Source organism: Ranitomeya imitator, chromosome 1 (genome assembly GCF_032444005.1).
Source record: "Ranitomeya imitator isolate aRanImi1 chromosome 1, aRanImi1.pri, whole genome shotgun sequence".
In the NCBI taxonomy this organism is placed as follows: Eukaryota; Metazoa; Chordata; class Amphibia; order Anura; family Dendrobatidae; genus Ranitomeya; species Ranitomeya imitator.
Genome location: NC_091282.1, coordinates 53,146,379 through 53,171,125, shown reverse-complemented (window position 1 = coordinate 53,171,125; position 24,747 = coordinate 53,146,379). Strand labels below are relative to the sequence as shown.

The following is a 24,747-nucleotide window of genomic DNA, read 5'->3' as shown; positions in this document are numbered from 1 at the left end:
TGGAGTGGCCTAGTCAGAGTCCTGACCTTAATCTGATTGAGATGCTGTGGCATGGCCTTATAAAGATGGTTCATGCTCAGATGAAATGGGCACTATAGAAAAGGGTGATGCTATAGAAAAAGACAGCGATTATGATCAGATGAGATTTATGATCATGTAAAGATAGTACTAATGTTACAAATCTGATTATAACATTAATAAGGAGAGTAGGGGTATTATACAGTATAATAAGTGTGATAATGAGGAGAGTGGGGTGAACTATATAATAAGGGTGATAATAAGAGTGAGGATGTAATATATAATAAGGGTGATAAGGAGAGTGGAGATGTAATATAATAAGTGTGATAGTACGGGGCATTGGGGATACTATATAATAAGGAGATTGGGAGTGTACCATATAATAAGTGTGATAATAAGGAGCGTGGGGATGTAATATATAATATGGATGATCATAAAAAGAATGAGGGGTATTAAATGATTAGGGTGATAATACGGAGAGTAGAGGTATGATATAATAAAGCAGATAGCTGTTCCTGGGATATTATATAATAAGGGTGATCGTTAGGAGATTGGGGTGTGCAATATAATAAGGATGATCATAAGGAGAATGAGGGGTATTATATGATTAGGGTGATAATACGGAGAGTAGAGGTATGATATAATAAAGACGATAGCTGTTCCTGGGATATTATATAGTAGGGGTGATAATAAGTAGAGTAGGGGTATTATATAATAAGGCTGATAGAAAGGAGAATGGGGTGTACTATATAATAAGGGTGATAATAAGGAGCGTGAGAGGTATTATAAGGATGATAATAAAGAGAGTGGGCAGATACTAAATAATAAGAGGATGATGATAAGGAGAGGGGTAAGTATTATAGTATCAGGGTGATAATATGGAGAGTAGAGGTATGATATAATAAAGCAGATAGCTGCTCCTGGGATATTATAAAATAAGGGTGATAGTAAGCAAGATGGGGTGCACTATACAATAAGGATGATCATAAGGAAAATGAGGGGTATTATATGATTAGGGTGATGATATGGAGAGTAGAGGTATGATATAATAAAGCAGATAGCTGCTCCTGGGATATTATAAAATAAGGGTGATAGTAAGCAGGATGGGGTGCACTATACAATAAGGATGATCATAAGGAAAATGAGGGGTATTATATGATTAGGGTGATAATATGGAGAGTAGAGGTATGATATAATAAAGCCGATAGCTGTTCCTGGGATATTATATAATAGGGGTGATAGTAAGGAGAATGGGGTGTACTATATAATTAGGGTTATAATAGATGGGCCATATTATATGATTAGGGCATTAATAAGGAAATTGGGGTACAATGTAATAATAAGGTATAATAATAATAATATAATACACTGATGATAAGAATGAGAGTAGATGGTTTGATGTACCGTAGTAAGGGTGATGGAAGTGTAATAATAAGGCCGGAGTCACACCAGCGTATAGCATATGATGGGATGCGATATGCTAATGACCCTCGGCTCCTGCTCTGCTTCGGGCGTGAGCCGAGTGTCATGCTACTGTCCTCCGATCTTCTAGCTTGACAGGATCGGAACACAGCGGCGGAGCAGACGGAGAATATAATTTCTACATCTCCTCTGCTGCCGGCGTCGGCGGGAATCGCACTGAACTTGGATGATATCCGAGTGCAGTCCGATGATTCAGAGACACCCATAGACTTGTATAGGAGCGACTAAGCCAAGTCTCGCTGCCAATGGATTCTTCTCTCATGCCAAATCGGCATGAATAAACAATCGCAGGTGTGATATGCCCCATAGAATAACACTGGGCCGAGGGCTATGCCATGTTTTATCTTCTAGCACTAGGCCGTGTTATACGGCAGTGAGATGGGAGATAGTTCTATAATTATCAGAGCAGTATAGAGATGAGGGTGATCATATTAGAAGGGTGATGAGATGGGGAATGTTATATTCATCATAGAAGCCTAGAATATTGGAGATGGACGGGCCCTCCGGGGTCATCGGGTCCAACCCCCTGGGGTAGAGGGTGTAATAAGGGTGATGATGAGGTTAGTGACTCCATACATGACCATGAGTGCAGAGAAATCCGGAGCCATCGCGTACCTGAGTAATTGACACTCCCTGAGGGCGAGGGGCGCATGTAGTAATCATCTCGCCCAGGTTTGAATAAACATAGCTGGGATTTCATGTTTTGGATGTGTCTAGCTACTTAGATATTAGCAGGTGCTGAAAACACCTTCTTGCCCGGGGGGAAGCGCTCGCTGCTATTAGGGTGGGTGGTTTAATAACACATTATCCCTGAGACAAGATGTACAAAATGTGGGTGTGCGGGAAGGAGGAGACCCGGGGCCGCATTGTCCTCCCTGCAAAGTCTGTCGCCCTGTGGGGCTGTGGAAAGGAATCAAAGCGAGAAAGAAGATCCTGAGCAGGACTGGATGATTTCTGTACCTACGAAGGAATCTGTCACAGCTTCATGTTTAAAGAGAACCTGTCAGGATTATTTTACTGCTCGATCTAGTGGTACGGATGGATAGGTCCTAGTCAAACAATTAAAATGATACCAGTCTTGCAGCAATCCGATGCGTTAGCGCTGAGAAATCCAGCTTTGAAGCCACATGCATATTTGCCAGGAAATGCACTGGGGGCGTGTTAATAGACTCATGAACACGCCCCCATTGCACTCACAGGCTAATTTGCATGTGGTATCAAAGCTTGTATATTTCTCAGCAATGACGCATCAGATAGCTACAAGACGGGTATCATTTTAAGTGTTTTACTGGTTCCTATACAGCCGTAACACTGGTTTCGGTAGTAATATTGTAACAATAGATTTCCTTTAATTCCTTATATTCGGTGTCGGGGGGGGGGGGGGATAATTAATAAAATTCAATATAAAATAATACAGCTGTATTAACTGTTTTGTGACGGTGATATGTACTTGGATCTAAAATTACAAACTTAATAGAGTAATGGACCATATATGAATCTTCATAGCTCAGGGGTCCCGAATTATAGGGGTCCGCCCACACCCAACCGAAGCCCCCATCCTTAATCCTCCAAATTACTAAAAATAATAAACCTTTACATACCTGTTGTTTAAATTCTGTGCTATCCCTACCATGCGAGCACTATGCCCCCCGACAACCGAGTTATACCTGAACACGTGACCTTAGCAGCAAATTAATTGTCTCAGCGGTGTCATGATATATTGAGATCACCTTTAAGGCTTGAAAATTTGTCTGCCTCAGTCTATAATCTGTCCTTCGCTGTTACACAACACTTTCATTTAATTCTTGTTACAATGTTAGACGGAGAAACATTTAAAAACATATTTAGGAAATGTAGCATTCCTTGGGGGCCGTCCTGGGAAAAGCGGGGGCGGGACTTAGAACGTTGAAATTTGAAATTCAAAGGTTGCCACTGTGAGCGGCTTGTGTGACCTAAACGTGGTACCATGGCCTGCGGCATCTCTGGACTTGTCTTATATCCCTTCAGAAATTGCACAGGAGCTGCCAGCAGTGGATCTTGATGATTTGCCCAAGTATATTCAGCGGCAGAACCTTCCTCAGACGACTATTAGCAACTTCACTGATAGCAGCCGAGGCTGTAAGTGCCGGCATTTCTGCTCATACTAAAGACTGAATACTTTGAGATATTTTGAGAATCTTGATTCCATTTGTCCATCATTTGCAGATGAGTAACGTCTCCATCCTGTGATTTCCTTAAATCCACGACTTTTTCTTCTTGGGATTGCAATATTGAGGAGAGCATAATCAGGGGCAGTGAATTTGGCTCCAGTTTTTATTTCTTGCTGCCACCTATTATATATCATCATTATAGAGCAGATTAGTTTCTGGCAAATAAACCTGATAGCGCAAGTCTCGGAACATGGTGATGAAATGAGGATTTTCAGGTGTAAGGTTTGGTTACTTGTTCTCTTAAAGGGACGCTATTATCTGAAAATAGCCTATTGTTTAAATCAGGTTTTTGTGTTAGATTGCATTTTTTTTTCCATATCACAATCTGTGTTAATAAATAAAATTATGAAATCTTGCACATTTCGCACTAGGCATTTGCTTTTTTTTAGACTAACTTGCTTTTGTTTCAGGAAATCCACACGAATATTAGCAGCAATATCTTTTGTTTCGAAGCATCTAATGAGCGTGTGCAAAGATCATTGTGAAGGGTGCGGAATCTATGAAAATCACCTCTTGTGATAATTGGATACTGCGTTATCAGAGGTGTATATAGATGTTATTGGTCATTGTAATCCTGCCTCTGATGATAATGAAACTGCTGTAAACTCTTCCTGAAAAGAACAGGAAGTAGGAGTCTAATAACGCCCCGGTGGCCGGTGTGAAAATTGCAAAATCACTCACTTTGTTTTCTAATAAAGATAGTGATATGTAAAAATATATATACATATATATATATTCAAAATAAGTTCCAGTTAGGGTAATCTCACACAAGCCTAAAACACGGCCAAATGCTATCCGATGTTTTATAGGATCGCACTCGGAGCAATGTTATTCTTCGGGGCTGTGCAGATCTGCGTTTTGTTTTTTTTCTCACGCCAATGCGGTATGAGAATAGAATGGTAGCACGCTGCGAGTGATTCTGCAAATCAGATCACGTGCACCCATTCAAGTCTACGGATGCATGTAAAACATCTGACTGCGTCAAAGTTCAGTCCGAAATCCGTGGACACAAACAATGGAGAAGATGGAGAAATTAAGTTCTCCATCTTCTCCATAGTTGTGATAAGATTGTCTCATGCGAGATCACTGTAAACGGACCCCAATCAGAGTTTGAGACCGGTGTCATTACCATTATCGATCAGATTCTCTCGGAAGAGACAATCATCGCTCGTGTGAACGATCCCATAATATGTTTATAATGTTGTGCAGCTGCAGATTAACTACTATTCTCTTGGTTGATGGCAGGTCCCCTATAAGCTAAGGACATGTTCCTGTGTTGTTAGGACCCTCAACGATAAGTTTTAGAACGTTGCATGGGCAAAACAAGGACATTTTGTTCTGCAGAATAGCCTTGCACAAAAAAAAAGTCAACATTTCAAAAAGTTGCAAATGATGAATTAACTGAAGACATTGCACACATTGTTGAGCAAAATCCCAAAACTGAAGAGGACAGAAAAAAGTATTGATAGGGGAGACATAACTATAATGGAAAGCCCCTTTCATCTAGACTTCTGGAGCATGCAGCTTAGTAAATCTGCCTTAACGTTTCGCCTGTGCTTCATCAGGAGATACAATGTTACCAATACTGCATCCTGACTGCCTACAGTCACCTTCTGGCTCAGTTAATGGCTCTCCTACAAAACTACAACTACTCCCACTATGTCCTGACAGCCAGAGGCTTTGTGGCCAGCTGTGGTTTCGCTCCAGTTGGACAGCCGCAGGTTACAGATCACTAACCTCGCCCTTTTCTGTGAAATTTGGGGGCGACTTTATGATTTACATTGAGATGGTTGACCAAGATTAGAAAAACATGGCTACTTTTTTTTTTTCTTTTTTTACAAAAACAGCGCCACACTTGTCCACAGGTTGTGTGTGGTATTACAGCCACGTTGACATCAATAGATTGAAGTTGCAAAGTCAGACACAACCGTGCTAATCAATAAAAAAAAGGATAATTCACGAGATAACACGTCACGCATGCATTTTTAAGAAACATCCAAGGTTTTTAAAAAAGCGTAAAAAAAACCTTCTATTTTCAGTTGATGGTTGATAATGATGAATTAATTATCAAAAACAATAATTTCCTTGGTCAGTAATTCACGGCTAATATTAATAGAGAGGGTAAAATCAAGATCCAAGTGTGAAATCCACATGTAGAGATAAATGTTGGGTTTATGTAACCGTTTAGCACCAACGCGTGCGCCATTGCATGTCCTGGATTTTCATCTATCATCCACGTCTAATGTGCTAATGGACAAGCTGCTGAATATGTAACCTGTCACTGACATCTGACGCTGATGTGCTCTTAGCTGTGGTGATAATGAAGGAAAATTACACTGCGGTCCTGTTATTATCAGACTAGAATACGCCGCGTCATCCTCTGCCCTGTAGTCAAACCTATCACTCCCTGGTGATCACCCGGGCGCCAGCACCGCATTATTACATTATTTGCAGGAGATAATTTTCGCTTGTCTTTTTTTTTTATTAGATTTTATATACATAAGCTCTGATCATGGTATAATAAAAAGTTTCATAGCATTCAAATAAACCTTTCATTTTCATTTCTCACCATTTTCAACTTCTCTGCTTGCGGTCAGTAAATGACAATATTTCTATATAGAGCTAATACCCAAAGATTTCATACAATTGGATTACTTTACAATTTTATTAATTCCAACCACTTCTGATATAGAATTTATCCTGCAGTAGGAGTAGAATATAACTATTATAATACTGCTCCCTATGTACAAGAATTTAACTACTATAATACTGCCCCTATGTACAAGAATATAACTATTATAATACTGCTCCTATGTACAAGAATATAACTACTATAATACTGCTCCTATGTACAAGAATATAACTACTATAATACTGCTCCTATGTAGAAGAATATAACTACTATAATACTGCCTCTATGTACAAGAATATAACTACTATAATACTGCCCCTATGTACAAGAATATAACTACTATAATACTGCTCCTATGTACAAGAATATAACTACTATAATACTGCCCCTATGTACAAGAATATAACTACTATAATACTGCCCCTATGTACAAGAATATAACTACTATAATACTGCTCCTATGTACAAGAATATAACTACTATAATACTGCCCCTATGTGCAAGAATATAACTACTATAATACTGCCCCCTATGTACAAGAATATAACTACTATAATACTGCTCCTATGTACAAGAATATAACTACTATAATACTGCTCCTATGTACAAGAATATAACTACTATAATACTGCCCCCTATGTACAAGAATATAACTACTATAATACTGCTCCTATGTACAAGAATATAACTACTATAATACTGCCCCTATGTGCAAGAATATAACTACTATAATACTGCTCCTATGTACAAGAATATAACTACTATAATACTGCTCCTATGTAGAAGAATATAACTACTATAATACTGCCCCTATGTACAAGAATATAACTACTATAATACTGCCCCTATGTACAAGAATATAACTACTATAATACTGCCCCTATGTACAAGAATATAGCTACTATAATACTGCCCCTATGTACAAGAATATAACTACTATAATACTGCCCACTATGTACAAGAATATAGCTACTATAATACTGCCCCTATGTACAAGAATATAACTACTATAATACTGCCCCTATGTACAAGAATATAACTACTATAATACTGCCCCTATGTACAAGACTATAGTATAAGGTATAGTTCACGTATATATTGATCCTATGACCAGTTCAGGGTTATGTAACAGTGGGCATAGCACAGACCCAGAAGTGTTTGTGTAGCAGACATATTAGCAGGGAAAGCTGGGGCTGGGCCCTCTGATTATTGGCTCGGGTGTGGCTATTAGGCAGGTTTACAATCACACTCTTGGCCCGGATTCCAAGTTCTGAATGAAGACACAAGGGTTGGTCTTTACCTTCAGATGTGACGTGCTGATGTTGTTGGGTGGGGGGGACTAGTAGAGTTGTTTAGTAGGTGGTGAGACCAGAGTAGAAGCCAAACTCTCAGGCTCGTCTGGAGCACGGTCTAACCCTAGGGGACTGGGTGTCTCGTCAGTTCCTTGCTTTGGATTACTGTTTGCAGCGCTGACTGCAGTGTTTTGAACCCAATGATTGCAAACTGCAATAATCTGCTCAAATGGGGTCATAACTCCAGCAGCACAGACACACCAAGGTATCGTATGTTTATCTGCATATTAAGAAATCCTATTGCAAATCATGGAAGCAATGCTGGGGGCACAGTGAGAAAAAGGGGGTAAGATGGGTGTAGACGTAGCAGATCCCAATGGGTCTAAAAGCTTTTTGGGGTGGTATTGGCTGTGATAACTCTGAGATAACATCGAGTACAGTCTTCTAGACAACATATTGTGCAAAATGACAAACTCGGCTCTGTAACATCTGCGCTGTACATCTGCAGTAAGGAAGGATAATGCATTTTTGAGTCGTTTTCTGCAAATTTCTAAGGGTTAGCTTCAGATCTGCCAAAACATCCCATACGTTCCAATATATACCGCTTGATACTTTTTGTCTAGGAGTAACTTTATTTTTTTGCATTTTAGTAAAATAATGTACATTTTTTTGGTATATTTCTGGATTGCCAGTCTGATTATAATGGAAAGAAAACTATTTTTTTTATTAAACTGGAATCTCGACCCATAATAATAGGACTAACTGGGTGCCGAATTCCTAAAGCTCCTTCTGACGGCTCTAGTACCCCAGTGTTTACACCATAGCTTGTTGTTGCCGATATATTGACGATGTTCTTTTTTTTTCGGTTTAAAGCTAGACTTGTCCATACCTAAAGTGGGGAATTTAACATAATTTTATCCCTTTTATTTTACTGTAAAAATACATAGGAAGCCTATGACTTGTATTAGTTTTCCTATATGTTGGGCCAAAAGCTCCAGGTGAATCTGTGATTATTAACTTCTAGCCAATAATTAGGAAACTCTTAAATTAGTCCAGATTTTGTCCTTCGATTTCTCATCCTTTTTCATTATTGATGCTGAGACTTCTATATATATAATGGAGATTTCTTTCTATCGTCCTATATAAGTAGTCAACTTGTTTTATCATGGCATTGGATGGGTTAATTGATGCCCTCAAGTTCCTCTTGCCTCTGCCTGTCTCTGTCTCCCCGCCGCTGCCACCTCCACCTCCTCCTCTTCTTCTTCTTGGCAGTGTTTCGGCATTTAATATCTTTACCGTTGTACTTGCTTTGCCCTCTAGTGAAGACAGAACAGACAGCAATAAACACCTCCCCAACCAAAATTATTACATGGGGGGGTTGCTTCAAGAATATAGAACAAACCGAAAAATATAGTATAGAGTATAGAAATTAAAAAAAAAATTGGATTTATTTCATTTTCTGTTTATAACACAATTTAAAAAGAAAATCAACACGTTTATAATAACTCTGCAACAACGGAGCCGTCTGCTTTGACAATGTCCTTTTTTATTAAAAGGGCGCTCCATCAATATGCTGGGACCCAAACAAATTACCTGTAAGATATGGGGGTGCCAAGCAGTAACTTTTCAATAACCCTGCAGCGCCACCACAGGGCAAAGTAAGCATTACATAGCAAGACGCCATTTTATTTCCAGGTAATAGCTGGGGATTGTAATGCCTTATTAAAGGGATGGTTTTATTTGGGCAGTAAATGTTGACCTGATTAGAGCCCCAACTATCAGCTGTAACCTGTAAGGAAAGGAATGGGTCACCGGGTGTTTGCTATGTAATCCGAGAGCAGCATCCTGTAGGGGCTGAGACTCTGATTCCAGCGATGTGTCACTTGCCAGTCTGCTGCTGCCACTGTGATACAATCACAGTTTTTTTTTTTTACTGAGGATCTAGCAGAGCTCGGAATGCTGAGCCCTGTATAACCCCGCCCCCACCATTGATTGGTCACTTTTTGTATACACTATGCATAGGCAGAAAGCTGTGAACGAGAGGTGAGGGCAGAGCGGAATAATTTGAAGACACAAGACACCTAGTCCTGTAGTGATAATCTCCTCCCGATAATTGTATTGAAACCGCCACACAGCCTAGTAAGCGACACATCACTGTAATCAGGGTCTCTACCCCTACGTTGTGCTGTTGTCGGATTACATGGAAAATAATGACAGATTCCCTTTAAAGTTCAATTTCCGTGGAGCACCAACATAGGAGAAATGTAGAATTACACAGTGCCCACTCACACCAATGCATTTTTTTTTTAGTAAAGCAGAGCAGGACAGGTCCTCCATTGTGAGAGACACTTTGTAACCGACCAACAAACCAGGTTCCTGAACAATGAATCCCCCCCCCCCCTCTATTAATTCCATGCTTTTAACTTACACTCCCCTAATTGGATATTTTTATATTAAAATATTCTCAAAATAGCAAATTAATTATAAAACTAAGGCCAAAATCAGTCCTGTCTACTATGGTCTGAGTATGCACCGTCATGCATGGACCGGCGTCATATATACCTAGGAGTCTGCCAAGATCTGGTCACGGTGTGTATTTGGAAATGGTGCATACGGACGTCTAAATAATTACCAAATAGCACTGTGCATGCATCACCCATGCTAATTAGCTGCCATGAAGGTCTTCGTGCGTTCTTTCTAGCTGGTCCCACATGTGATCGGCTGCAGCAGTCAGGAGCTAGTTTGACTTCTCTGTAATTAGTATACGGCCGCTTGTCAACTCCTTATGGACCGCCCAATGATTTAAAACGTCAGGTTGGTCCGCAAAGTACTTTGCAATAATATTCTAGAACATCTTTGCAATGTAAGCAGCTACACAACATTATAAAGCTATAAGATCCGGGAGCTGGCTGTCAGAGACTGCCGCACTCCATAGGGAAGGCAGACATGGTTAATTACCATCCTCACCTTCCTGATCCCTGTATACAAAGGGCTGGGAACACAATTTATAATGTATTTTAGTGGTCATAAAAAATGTGAAAAACAGACATTTTTTGCCTCCAATTTGGTGCTGGAGAAGGAGGTTATCAATATCTTGTCTACTTTGGACACATTATGCGAAGGAAGCCATCACTGGAGAAGGACATCATGGTGGGAAGAATAGAAGGAACAAGGCGAAGAGGAAGACCAGCAACCCGATGACTTGATACTATCAATGGCAGAGAAGACCCTGGTGGACCTATCTAGGCTTTTACAAGATCGATAATGGCAGAGAAAACCCTGGTGACCTATCTAGGCTTTTACAAGATCGATAATGGCAGAGAAGACCCTGGTGGACCTAGCTAGGGTTTTACAAGATCGATAATGGCAGAGAAAACCCTGGTGACCTATCTAGGCTTTTACAAGATAGATAATGGCAGAGAAGACCCTGGTGGACCTAGCTAGGGTTTTACAAGATCGATAATGGCAGGGAAGACCCTGGTGGACATATCTAGGCTTTTACAAGATCGATAATGGCAGAGAAAACCCTGGTGACCTATCTAGGCTTTTACAAGATCGATAATGGCAGAGAAGACCCTGGTGGACCTAGCTAGGGTTTTACAAGATCGATAATGGCAGAGAAGACCCTGGTGGACCTATCTAGGGTTTTACAAGATCGATAATGGCAGAGAAAACCCTGGTGGACCTATCTAGGCTTTTACAAGATCGATAATGGCAGAGAAGACCCTGGCGGACCTATCTAAGCTTGTACAAAATCGCTCTTCCTACAGATTGTTTATCCATCAAGTCACCATGTCCCGAGATTGAGCTGAAGGCCATTAAATAGTATTAAAATATACAAAATTAAAAGAATATTAGACCCTACTTATCATGAAAGAAAGAGGAAAAAAAATATTTAAATATCCATAAAAAAAATCTAGAGCTTTTAGAGCAGGTGGACGGGAAAACAACGAAAATGTATCTTTTCATTAATTGGGGGGAAGGAATCATCCAGTCTTGTACTGGTTAAAACCGCGGTCAGCTTGTGGTGGCGGCCTGTAGACCTGCTGACAGGTTCCCTTTAAGCTATAAAGAAATGCAAGACCGCAATAGGCTCTTATCCAACATAAATGATTAGTAAAGAACTAACAGAACTGCTCAAATAATAGGGCTGCGTGTGACACAACACCTAAAAAGCTCGCAATCTACCCAGGTTGTCCTGAGGAAGGGGTCGGTGGACTCTGAAACGCGTGGACAATAAATCTACATTTTTACTTTACTAGTGGTTTGTCGGGTCTCCAGAGGGAGCAGAATAACCTCCATTCTCGGCCTCTAATTCTGAGGTTCCCTTTAAGGGAATTCTACCTGATACATTCTGTTACAAGAACCATAATATTCACTAATTGGATAAATATTTTCCTGCTTTCCCGTTTTTTTTTTGTTTCGCCGTGGGAGTGTGATGAGCCGGAGTATCATGTGTCTGCGACTTAGAACGAATGTCTCCCCAGAGCCTGACACAGCCTAAGATTAACAAAACAATTACTTTCCTTGAGCACTTTTCTACTATTCCAGGAGAAGTGGCTATATTTTTATTGCTGTATTGATCTACGATATATCAAGGTTAACCAGGACAATGGCTGCAGGCAGCGCACATCGCCAATTAATGTGTTCTGTATATACTGAATAAACAGGATCCTCTTCTATTTCTCAATTAAATATCGACCCGTGAACATCTTCTTCCTATACAACATGAAAAATCGAAGAGCGGGTCAATGGAAGGGCCACTGATCTTAATGACAGGCACCGCAGAGTGTTCGCAGCCATTCCGGAACGTTTCTAATTCTCAAAATGATCCTCAATTCGGCTGATAAAAGAAACTTTAACCCTTATATTCACCTATATCACTAGTAAATGAGGCTTTCAGATGAACTTTTTGACCATGTTTCTTGCAAAGTTGGGCCACCTTATGGCTCCATAGAAGGGTTACTACCAATATCTTCTAGTCAAGTCAAAGAGAAGCCACATCGTTAGCAGTTGTATCCAGGTCCTGATACCTGGGGGGGGCTCTCATTTGAGAAAACATTAGTATATATCAACTAGTAGATGTGTGTCATGAAGTTTTCCTTGGAATCCAAGAGTTTCAAGTTCCGTGCATTAGTCTTGTTAACCAGGGATATGAAAATGGGGTGTGCATCACGGTAATCAAGGCCATGTGGGGGTTGGGTGACCATTCCTTTGGACCGGTCATGCCAGCTATATTGTTTGGCACTTAGGGTCTTAACAAACAGGAAATTTCACTTTTTTTTTTTTTACATTTGAGGGTAAAAAAAAGAAACTTTCCAAGAAAGCATTAACGAAAAACGGCAAAATTTGTGATAAATCTGTCACTCCACATTTATCAAATGTCCCACCTGAAAGGGAATCTGTCAGCTGATCCATCCTGCCGGAACCACGGACGGAATGGATCAGACACAGGCTGCGGTTTTACAGCTGATATATGTGTGAACAGATTACTGGGATGCAACAACAAAGATAATGATGATGTGGAAGTAGTCAACTGAAGCTATTCATTTTACTATCACAGAACGAATGTTTAACAATGGAGTATAAAGTAACAAATCACACAACATCAGTATAACAATTCTATGCTCTATCTAGTTATCTCTTGATTGAACATCTATTAAGGTTTTTCTGTCTCACACCCCACGATAGGCCGTTATACAATATGGTCTTCAAGCTCCTCAGATTATTGCACTGGCACTAATGGGCAGGGGTCACTTGTATTTCCAGCTAGGCCACAAGTATGAGTATTGAGTAAGCTTTATGTTCAGTTACCATGTGATTTGGAACTTGCAAACATCCAGTTCTCTGCTGCAATCATCTCTGCAAACTCCTGCAAGATTCCTGTAACCTGCCTCTACTTCCTGGTTCAGACCTGCTGATTAACCCTTCATCTGCTGTAAGCATAACAAACTGTTATCTGAACTTGTATACACTTCAAACGCTCTTGCATCAAAGTGCATCTTCTCTATATACAGCACATGTTTGCCTCTTCATCTCTGCTACCAACGGCTATCCATTTGTTTTCTAAAAAAAAACTTCAGCTGCTGTAAGTATAATGAACTCCTCTGCATTTGTTCACATTACGCTGCGGTAATTCCTGGACTGGCTATACTTTTTCAGTTCCTGTGTTGGCCTACACTTTTGGGTCTGTGATTTCTGGTGTGTACTGCTGTGCTTGCCTGCCTGCCTGCCACCCAACTTACTCCATGGTGTGGTCCACACTGTCCCTTGTACCATCACTTTCGATCCATATGTTCACCCTGATCTTCAGCTCACCAGGTGAACCCCAGCAATGACTGGTAGGTTTCTCCCAATCTATAAGGAATGTGCCATCTAGGGGTGTGGGTCAGGAAGACTCTTTTTTTTTTTTAAAGACAACTATGACCTGTCTAGAAAAGTGACTTATGTAGAAATGTAGTCATAAATATGTTGTACTTTTAGACAAAAGACTAAACATGCCCCCTTGTCTCATAATTTTTATTAAGTTAGTGAACGGGAACTAAAAAAAATGGGTTATTAAATGATGTGAAACATTGATCAATTTGGCTTAGATATTTACAACAAACATTTTGGTGCAACCGCCATAATATATGCCCCCCATATGTTCCAAACTCAGTGTGTTGAAAAGAGGGCTTCAGCTCAATATGGCCCTGACCCTCCTCTTCATGGGTGTGTATATGGGCGGCTGGGAAAATAGGCTTTAGACCTACCGGTAATTATGTTTCCAGGAGTCCATCCTGACAGCACCCTGGAGGACGTCCTCCTCCTTGCCGGGACAGGAAACACACGAGAGTTTAAAGGTCATGTCCCACCCCCAATTCCTCAGTGTTGTAACAAGAACCACCTCATGGAAAATGCAAATAACACTTTAATGAATAATGACAGAATCATATTACATATCAACAAATCGGGGGGGAGGGACTACCAGTGCTGTCAGGATGGACTCCTGGAAACATAATTACCGGTAGGTCTAATGCCTATTTTCCAGGACGTCCCTCCTGACAGCACCCTGGAGAGTACCAAAGCACCTCCTTAGGGTGGGATTACCACCTGGAGAACTTTCCTACCAAAAGCGGTCTGCTGACCAGACAGTACATCAAGTTTATAGTGTTCGCAGAAAGTGTCAGCACTGTCCCATGTTGCTGCCCTATAGATTTGCTCTAATGATGTTCCTGCCCTCTCGATACAGGAAGCAGATATCCCACGTGTAGAATGGGCACATAGACCTGCTGGAGGAGAAATCCCCTCAGTTTGGTAAGCATCTGAGATTACGGTCGTGATCCAACGTGCGATTGAGGCCTTAGAGACGTTTTTACCCTTATTATTTCCCCCAAAAAGAATAAACAGGTTTGGATCCACCCGCCAGGAACTGGTGGCCTCTAGATAATCTAATGGTATGTGCACACGTTGTGGATTCTCTGCGGATCCGCAATGTCTTTTGAGGTGCAGAAACGCTGCAAATCTGCAATTGATTTACAGTACAATGTAAATCAATGAGAAAAAAAAATGCTGTGCACACTTTGCGGAAAATCCGCTGAGGAAACGCTGCGGTTTAAAAGAAGTAGTATGTCACTTCTTTTTTGTGAATCTGCAGTGTTTTTGTACCCATTCCATTATAGAAAACCGCAGGGGTAAAAAACGCAGCAAATCCACAAGAAAACCGCAGCAAAAACGCACAAAAAACACTGCGGAACCGCACAAAAAACGCGACAAATCCGCAGGTGCGTTTTCTGCCAGGAGAGGCAGAATCCGCACCAGAAAGCCTAATCCGCAATGTGTGCACATAGCCTAAAACCGCCAGTCTGCCATCCAGAGAGTGAAGGGCTTTCTCCTTCACGTTGGAAGGGTTTTTAGAAAAGGAAGGTAACACTATCTCCTGATTTCGTTTTTTTTCAGAGCCTACCTTTGGTATGAATGAGGGATCTAAGTTCAGGATTAAACTATCCTCCCTGATGTGGAGATATGGGTCTCTGGTACATAGGGCTTGGATCTCCCCCACCCCCTTAGCCGTGGTGATCACTACTAAGAATGCAGTTTTCCGTGTGCGAATTGATATAGGCATATTCTCGCCCAGAGCATATGATCCCTTACACAAGGACCTGAAAACCAGGTTACGGTCCCAAGGCGGAGTCAACTGCCTAATGGTGGGTCGCAGCCTCTGAGTAGCTCGAATGAACCTTACTATCCACGGGTGAGATGCTAGAGGATAGTCAAAGAAAGAGATTAATGCTGAGACCTGCACCTTCAAGGTGCTTGGTCTAAGGCCCTTGTTGAACCCTGTCTGAAGGAAGTTTAAGATTCTAGGTATGTCTGGGGTATCTGCCACAATGTCGGACTTGCCACCCTCCAAACAGAATCGTTTCCAAATTTTTAGGTAAATTGCTGATGTGACTGTTTTTCTACTGGCCTGGATAGTGGCTGTGACCTGATCTGATAAGCCTTTAGCCTTCAAGATATCCCTTTTATGATCCAGGCTCAAAGATGGAGTTCCCCTGGGTTTGGGTGGTAAATCGGACCCTGGTGAATGACATCCTCCCGAAGGGGAAGCTCGATTGGGTTGTCGATCGCCAAGGCCCCTAGCAGAGGAAACCAGCTCCTTCTTGGCCAGTACGGGACAACTAAAATGACCTTTGCTCGGTCCTCCTTGATCTTCCGTAGCACAGCTGGGATCAGCGCCAGGGGTGGAAACGCATATGAGAGAGGTTCCACCCACCTTTGGCTCAGGGAATCTATCCCTTCTGGAAGATCCAAAGGGTTCAGAGAGAAGAATTTTGAGACCTTCGAGTTTCTACTGTTTGCAAACCGGTCTATCTTGGGGGTTCCCGAACGACAACATAACTCCTGGAAGATATCCTGGTTCAGCTCCCACTCGGTTGGGCACACCCGACGTCTGCTCAGGTAATCTGCTATCACATTCTGAGACCCTTCCAGATGAATTGTCGTTATGGATAGAACCGTACCTTCTGCCCAGCTGAATATTTTTTCCGCTAGGTCCTGCAGTGGTCGGTGTCTTGGGCTTTCCTGATGTTTCAAGAATGAAATGTTGTCACATTGTCGGACAATATCCTGACATGACAGTCTGAGAGCGTGAGCCGATTTTGTCTTAAGGCCTCCCAGACGGCATATAGTTCTTTGAAGTTGGAGGATCTCTCTTTGATGTCTACTGGCCACCTGCCCTTGAGGATTCTGCCCTGTAAATGAGCTCCCCAGCCCCACGCGCTGGCATCCGTGGTGACCACTACATAAGGGGAGGTGGACCATAATACTCCCACCTTTAGATTCTCTGTCTGTGTCCACCAACGTAGAGGCTTCCGTACTGGTCCTGATAGCCTCATGGGACCGTCTAGTGAGGACTGGCGGCGATCTCAGATGGACAGAATCTGTCTCTGCAGTAGTCTTGAATGTGACTGTTCCCATCTGACGCATGGTATACATGCCGTCATTAGGCCTAACACAAATTCGGTGTTCCAATAGGTACCTGAATCGGACTCGAATTGCCTCCAGCTTGTCCTCTAGTTGGTAAGAGGGATATTCTGCATCTGGAATCTAGACATACTCCCAGGAAGATCTTCCTGTGATCTGGAATCAGGTCGGACTTTTGCCAGTTTAAGACCCAGCCCAGGTGTTCCATTACTGATATCGTCCGAATTCTGTGATCTGTCAAAGTCTCCACTGATTTTGTCATGAGGAGAAAGTCGTCCAGACATGGAATTATTATGATACCCTGGTTTCTCAGGAAGGCCACCACCTCTGATACCAACTTCGTGAAGATACGCGGCGCTGAAGCAAGCCCAAAGGGGAGTCATTGAAACTGGTAGTGGCAGGTCCAGGTTGGCAGAGCTACCGCGAACCTTAGCAGCCTCTGTGATGAGGGATGAACCGGGACCTGATAGTAGGCACTCTTCAGGTCGACAGTGCACATTACAGAATCCCGATCTATGAGATGAATTGCCAACCTGATAGATTCCATTCGGAACCTTTTGTATCTGACCCAAGCATTCAAAGGTTTTAGATTTATAATAGTGCGGGTCTCGCCGAACGGTTTTGTGATAGCGAATAGGGAGGAGTAGTGTCCCCTGCCTACTTCTGACGGGGAAACCGGAATTATGACTGCCGAACTGAGCATGTCCTGCAAGTCTATCAGTATGGCAGAGTCTGCCGAGACTATGGTAGGAGAGATGTACCTTTCTGGAGGAGGGGAGTAAAGCTCGATGCTGTATCCCTCTGCTATGGTTCTGCGAACCCACTGATTCTGAGTGATTTGGGCCCAATTTCCTGCAAAATGACATAGCCTTCCCCCAATGCAAGTGGCGTCATTGTGTTTTGGTTTTGGAGGTCGGGCTAAAGAAGAAACCTTGGTTCTTATTACCCTGGCTACAGGAACCTCTGTAGGACCCTCTATTGGACCCACCCTGCCCTCTGAAGTCATACTGTTTTCTGGAGAAGAAACCTCTCTGAAAGGGGGCTGAGGCCATTAAGGTTTGTCCTCTGGGAACCCCTTCTTTTTGTCAGAGGCTGATTCTAGAATAGTATCTAAGGCTGGCCCAAATACCTTTAGCCCTGAAAATGGGATGGAGCAGAGCTTGGTCTTAGAGGCGTTATCTCCTGACCAAGACCTTACCATACAGACCTCCTAGCTGCATTAGACAGGGAACCATTTCTGGTTGAAAATCTAACCGACTCAGCCATCATATCAGAAAGGAATGCCATGGCCAACTTCATAATGGGAAGGGAACTTAGACTGTCAGTCCTAGGGGTCTTATTGGACAAATGCTCTTCCAACTGACCCATCCATAGGTACATAGATCTGGCCACCGAAGTGGCTGCTATGTTTGTCCTAATTAGGGCCGCAGAAGCTTCCCAGGCCCTCTTTAGGAGAATGTAAGCTTTTCTGTCCATAGGGTCGCGCAGGTTAGACGAGTCGTCAAAAGGGATGGCAGTCTTTTTGGCGACCTTTGCTACTGGGACATCAATTTTAGGGATCTCTTTCCATAATTTGACTTTCTCCAGGTCAAATGGTAAGCGACCCTTAAAGTCACGAGATAGCACCAGCCGGCGTTCAGAATCCTTCCACTCCTCTAGTTCCATGGCCTTAATATGTTCACTAATAGAAAACTGTCTCCATGACATAAGTCCCCCGAACATCAGGTCCTGTCTGTACTATGGCTTGAAAGTCTCCTCGATCTGCATGGTACTTCTCACCGCCTGGACAAGCTCATCCATTCCCTCTGACTGGAAAATGTACTTTCTACGCTGGTCCTGGCTCCCTGAGGGGAGCTTCCCCTCTTCTTCGGAGACAGAGTTCCTTAGATCTGAACCGTCATCAGAACTATACTCCGGCTCTCTCTGGTCGCTCTCCCGCCTGGCTCGTTTAGGGCCTGGGATGGCGCTGGAGGGATGTTGTGAGAAGCTGGACACAGAAGTCATCTTTCATGACCTTTGATGTACAAGGTGCACAAAGAGTCTTGCCATGGGAGTCCGGGAGCTTTACATGGCATACAGGAAATCTGTTGGACTTCGCCGAGACCTTGCCGGGTCTTTTAACTGTGGTCGGGGGAGCAGCGGGGTTCCCTTATCCTAAACGAGATAAGATTGGGAGTAATAGGCTAGACCTGTGCTAAGATCTATCTGAGGTGAGGGTGGACTGCGCCGGGCGCATTTACCCCTCCATCCTCAAGCATGTCTCCTTCCATAGTTGTCTCCCGCAACTGCAGCCAGCAGCACTGCGGCACAACACAGGACGCTATCTGCCAGAAGCGTCTACACTGCTATGCGTTCCACCACTGGAGCGCACGCACTTCCCCTCTTTCAAGATGTCACCTGAAGTGACGATACCAGAAGTGACGTTACCGGAAGTGACGCGGTCCCACCGAAACTCCGGAAGCCGCTCTGACTTGGGAAGATCTGAGTACCACGCTGGATGTAGCATCGCAAAAGACAGCGACCCTCCGCTGTCTGCGAGGAGCCCTTCACTCCAGACCTCTGCACTGTGGCACCGTGTCCAGAGCCGAGAGCCTCCCACCGGGAGGAATGGCTCTATCCAGGAGTCTCGTCCTGCTCCTGGCCTTTGGGGTAGAGGGACTCCCCCTCAGGAAGTTTCGACCCTGAGCCTCTTGACAGGGGGAAGGGTATTGGCAAGCCGCACGATCCCCCTGAGCCCGGTAAGCCTGCGCAGCTCTTCTCGTTCGTCCCTCCGTGCAGGGACAGGAAAAACAGCGAGGAATTCGGGGTGGGACATGACCTTTAAACTCTCGTGTGTTTCCTGTCCCGGCAAGGAGGAGGAGGATGTCCTCCAGGGTGCTGTCAGGAGGGACGTCCTGGAAAATAGCCTAAGGGTCATGACAACTTTCTATCCTAGAAAAGTTGGAAATGTATGGGAAAACCAGTCCTTGACCTACCCTTTACTGGTAGTTTATGTAGTGTATGAAGAAGGGGGGCCCCAACCTCAATTTCTTCACCCTCCTCATGGGTGGTATCAACTACTGAGCTCACTTTCTCTACAGACAGTGCAAGTTTACTACCATCCCTCAGAAGAAGGGCTTGGTCCTTGTTCAAGCACCTCAACCCTATTGGAGAGAAGGGTGACAGTTATTTAGACTGGTGTTTCCCTTAAAGGACCAAATGCTGCCTTAGTTTGGCACAGAAGGGCAGATTACCATGGGGTAACGCATTGCTCATTCATTGGCACTGTAAGGCCCATGCCCCCTGGGTTCATGTTCATTATAGCTGTTAACACATTCATGGAAGTAACGCCTTTGGCTGTTATACCATGGAAAACAATGTGATTAAGGCGTCACAATCCCAGTGGACATGAGTCATAATGTGTAGGCATCTGGATGCTAAGAGTCTGTCCATCACCATGCCCATAGGACAAAGTCTACATTGCTGGGTACTGTGTTGACATGTCTGCCGAATATGAACTTATTCCACTGCTAGCAAACGTGTAATTACGGCCCAAGAATGAGGAGCAAAGGATCCAAAAATATTTTCTAGAATGGCTTCTTTGAGATAACTTTAACCTCTTTCTGGCAGGACAGTTTTTGTTTTTGTAATTTCATTTTTTTCTTTTCTTCTTCCAGGGTCCATTTGTTTTTGTTTTTCCAGTCAACATAGCCATATGCTGGATTATGCATATTTTGAGTGATGAAATGTAGTTTGACATCATTAACTTTAAAATATAATGTGCCTAAAAATGGGGGAAAAAATCCAAGTGGGCAGAAATGGTGCAAAAAAACACTTCAAAATTCTACCATTGTTTTTCTAGTCAGCATAATTACAGCGATGCCTAATGCTGTATACATGAAAATGAAAGCCAAGTAGTAGTCAGATGCTATGGTAAAATGAAAGCTGAGCAGTGGTCAGTTGCTATGGTAAAATGAATGCTGAGCTCTGATTAGTTGCTATGGTAACATGAAAGCTGTGCTCTGATTAGTTGCTATGGAAAAATGAAATCTGAGCTCTGGTTAGTTGGTAATATGGTAAAATTAAATCTGAGCATTGATTAGATGCTAATATGGTAAAATGAAAGCTGAGCTCTGGTTGCTATGATAAAATGAAAGCTGAGCTCTGGTTGCTATGGTAAAATGAAAGCTGAGCTTTGGTTGCTATGGTAAAATGAAAGCTGAGCTCTAATTTCTATGGTAAAATGACAGGTAAGCTCTGATTAGTTGCTATGGTAAAATGACAGGTAAGCTCTGATTAGTTGCTATGGTAAAATGACAGGTAGGCTCTGATTAGTTGCTATGGTAAAATGACAGGTAAGCTCTGATTAGTTGCTATGGTAAAATGACAGGTAGGTTCTGATTAGTTGCTATGGTAAAATGACAGGTAGGCTCTGATTAGTTGCTATGGTAAAATGACAGGTAGGCTCTGATTAGTTGCTATGGTAAAATGACAGGTAAGCTCTGATTAGTTGCTATGGTAAAATGACAGGTAGGCTCTGATTAGTTGCTATGGTAAAATGACAGGTAGGCTCTGATTAGTTGCTATGGTAAAATGAGAGGTAGGCTCTGATTAGTTGCTATGGTAAAATGACAGGTAGGCTCTGATTAGTTGCTATAGTAAAATGACAGGTAGGCTCTGATTAGTTGCTATGGTAAAATGACAGGTAGGCTCTAATTAGTTGCTATGGTAAAATGACAGGTAGGTTCTGATTAGTTGCTATGGTAAAATGACAGGTAGGCTCTGATTAGTTGCTATGGTAAAATGACAGGTAAGCTCTGATTAGTTGCTATGGTAAAATGACAGGTAGGCTCTGATTAGTTGCTATGGTAAAATGACAGGTAGGCTCTGATTAGTTGCTATGGTAAAATGACAGGTAGGCTCTGATTAGTTGCTATGGTAAAATGACAGGTAGGCTCTGATTAGTTGCTATGGTAAAATGACAGGTAGGCTCTGATTAGTTGCTATGGTAAAATGACAGGTAAGCTCTGATTAGTTGCTATGGTAAAATGACAGGTAGGCTCTGATTAGTTGTTGCGGGCAACAAATTGAGTTTTACAATAAGACAGTTGTGCTGAATGAGGCTGGTTAGGCCTTATCCTGTACAAATCGCATAAAGGAAACAGGAAAATGTTTTTTTGTGTAATAAATGATGGGAAAATGATCCTTGACAGGGTTAACAGTCCCTGCAGAGAGGGGTCAGCGTCCTGCCTAGCTCTTGGATGTAGGTAGCCCCCCTCCAGCAGCTGGAGGGTAGTATTTACACGTCCCTTTTCCCATGGCCCCAGGCTTCCTGCTCCCACACGCTGATCATGGTGGTGTTGCTATCTGGGTGTGTGGGGGTGGGAGGTGGCCCAGGACAAGGTCCCTTGTATGCATTGATCTTCCATGAAGAAAGAGGAAGCCAGCGCAGCGTGTAAATTCCACTGCGCAAATTAAAGGTGCCCCGATCATGGAGGAAAAACACACGAGATGATGAGGTTTCTGCTCCAGCAGATAGGAGAGGAAACTGGGATGTAGCAGGGTCAGGCCAGGCCGCCATTCCCTCCATCCCGAAGGCATCCGATATAATGTATTGTACGAGTGGTCTACATCTGGGTACTTTCATGGGCTACACATCTGTCCTGGGCATGTGATGGGCCCTGGGAATAATCAGTGGCGGTTCCCATTCAATGACAGCAAGCAGAAATCTTGAAAAATGCGAGAAATTAACATAGAAATTTTGTTAAATCTTACCCATCAGGTGTGGCTTTGTGGAGCAGGCTCAGGAGCTGAGCCTGCAACATACAAGACAAGTGTCAGCCGCTAGCAGCAGAGATCAGAGGTGGCTCCGATCACTGCTGTTTAATCACACGAAAGCAGAAATCTTGAAAAATGCGAGAAATTAACATAGAAATTTTGTTAAATCTTACCCATCAGGTGTGGCTTTGTGGAGCAGGCTCAGGAGCTGAGCCTGCAACATACAAGACAAGTGTCAGCCGCTAGCAGCAGAGATCAGAGGTGGCTCCGATCACTGCTGTTTAATCACACGAATGCTGTTAGTGGCATATAAAGGTTGTGATCATGTGGCGCCGATGGATGGCCATGGCAGTTGACCCGCTGAAGGGCCCTGTCACCGCCATATTTATGCTTCAATGAAGCCAATGGATAGGCTGGGATTCATAGATCATTATTCTTACTATATTCTGCAATACTGTCATATGACACTATATCATACACACAATCTCAGGTTTAGGTCTCTTAGATTGGCCTAAAAAAATAAAGTAAATATTAATTTAAAAAGTTTTCAAAATAAGAAAATAATAATAAAAAAAAAAAAAAACATTTGCGTCAACACCCTCCCTTTTCCCACAATAAATAAATTAAATATGTGAAATATGAATATATATGAAAACAGTAAGTCAATGAATCCATGTATCCGCACCTGCCCTCAAAAATGCAATAAAAAGCTATCAAAATGTGATATTCACCCCAAAATGGTATCAATAAAAATTCTAACTCGCCACATAAAAAACAACTCCATGGATTGAATAATTAAAAAATGAATGCGTTTTAAAAAGTGGTGACATAAAAATTTTTTTTTCATTTCAGTCCAGAATTTTATACTATATATTCTATTCTTTTTATAGACCTGGACAATTATATTTAGGTCATTTTACTGCACAATGAATACCTTTAAAACAAAATTATGATTTTTTTTTTTTCACCACACTTGGAATTTTTTTTCCTGTTGTTTCAGTTACATTATATGATATCATTAATGATGCGGTTCAAAATGACAACTCATTCCGAGAAAAAAAAAATAACAAGCCTTTGTACGGCTGTGTCATAAAAATAAAAATTAAAGTTATGGCTCTTGGAAGAAAAGGGAGGTGAAAAAAAAATGATAGCAAAAAAATAAAAGATGGACAGATCTTTAAAGGATTAAATAATATAATTGTACCATTTTCTTAATTACAGACTTATGGACAGTGTTATGTTTTGGGTAAAAGAAAGACGAGTACCACATATTGGAAACATCAGTGGGTGGAGCTGCGTCCTAATAAATGACTACATGAGACATGAGGTCATGGTACAGTAGGTCCTATTGGGAAAAGCCGTCATCAACAACATAATGGTGTCCCAGCCCCGGCAGGGCGTCATGGAGAGAAGATATTGTAATCCATACTGCCGCGCAAAGGAAATAGTCTGTAGGACAGGCGCTAAAATTGCAAGCACCATACATCAAGCCTGGAGAAATCATAGACCGGTCCTGGGACAAACTCCAGAAGTAGCCAGACAACTGGGATGTTCGGAGAAGGGGGAGGTAGACCCTTTTTTTTTTTAAAGCAAACTGCAGACGGGTGACAGGGATTTTCTAAAATGTAAGCCCCATCCTTTATTCACTTAAGTCCACAGTTCTCGCAGTCATGACAAGGTAGTTAGGTTATGTGTCCGCTAAACTCAGTGATTGGCAGAAGTGGTGACACGCTATAGACAAGAGCCAACACTTCAGTCCGGTTGAAGAAAGCCGAGCTGGGAGGAGCGAAGAGAAAGTTCTGGATTGTCAGTGGCTTTTTTTAGTTAATACTGTTCGTTATGTTATATGAAACCAGACAACCCCTTTAAAGGGTGTAGTGCAGCGGGGTTG

The 24,747-nt window shown here is 42.4% G+C and overlaps 1 protein-coding gene across 4 annotated transcripts in view; it reads left to right on the top strand.

Moving 5' to 3' along the window:
* ZBTB7C (zinc finger and BTB domain containing 7C) overlaps positions 1-24,747 on the top strand; it is a 69,790-nt gene that overhangs the window by 30,786 nt on the left and 14,257 nt on the right. Inside the window, exon 1 of one of the 4 annotated variants that reach the window (XM_069746603.1) lies at positions 7,689-7,899. The exons of the other annotated variants lie outside the window; for them this stretch is intronic. Within the exon in view, the coding sequence (XP_069602704.1) occupies positions 7,835-7,899 (65 nt within the window). The 5' untranslated portion in view covers positions 7,689-7,834. Of the gene's footprint in view, positions 1-7,688; positions 7,900-24,747 lie in introns of those variants that run through there. 4 annotated transcript variants of the gene reach the window in all.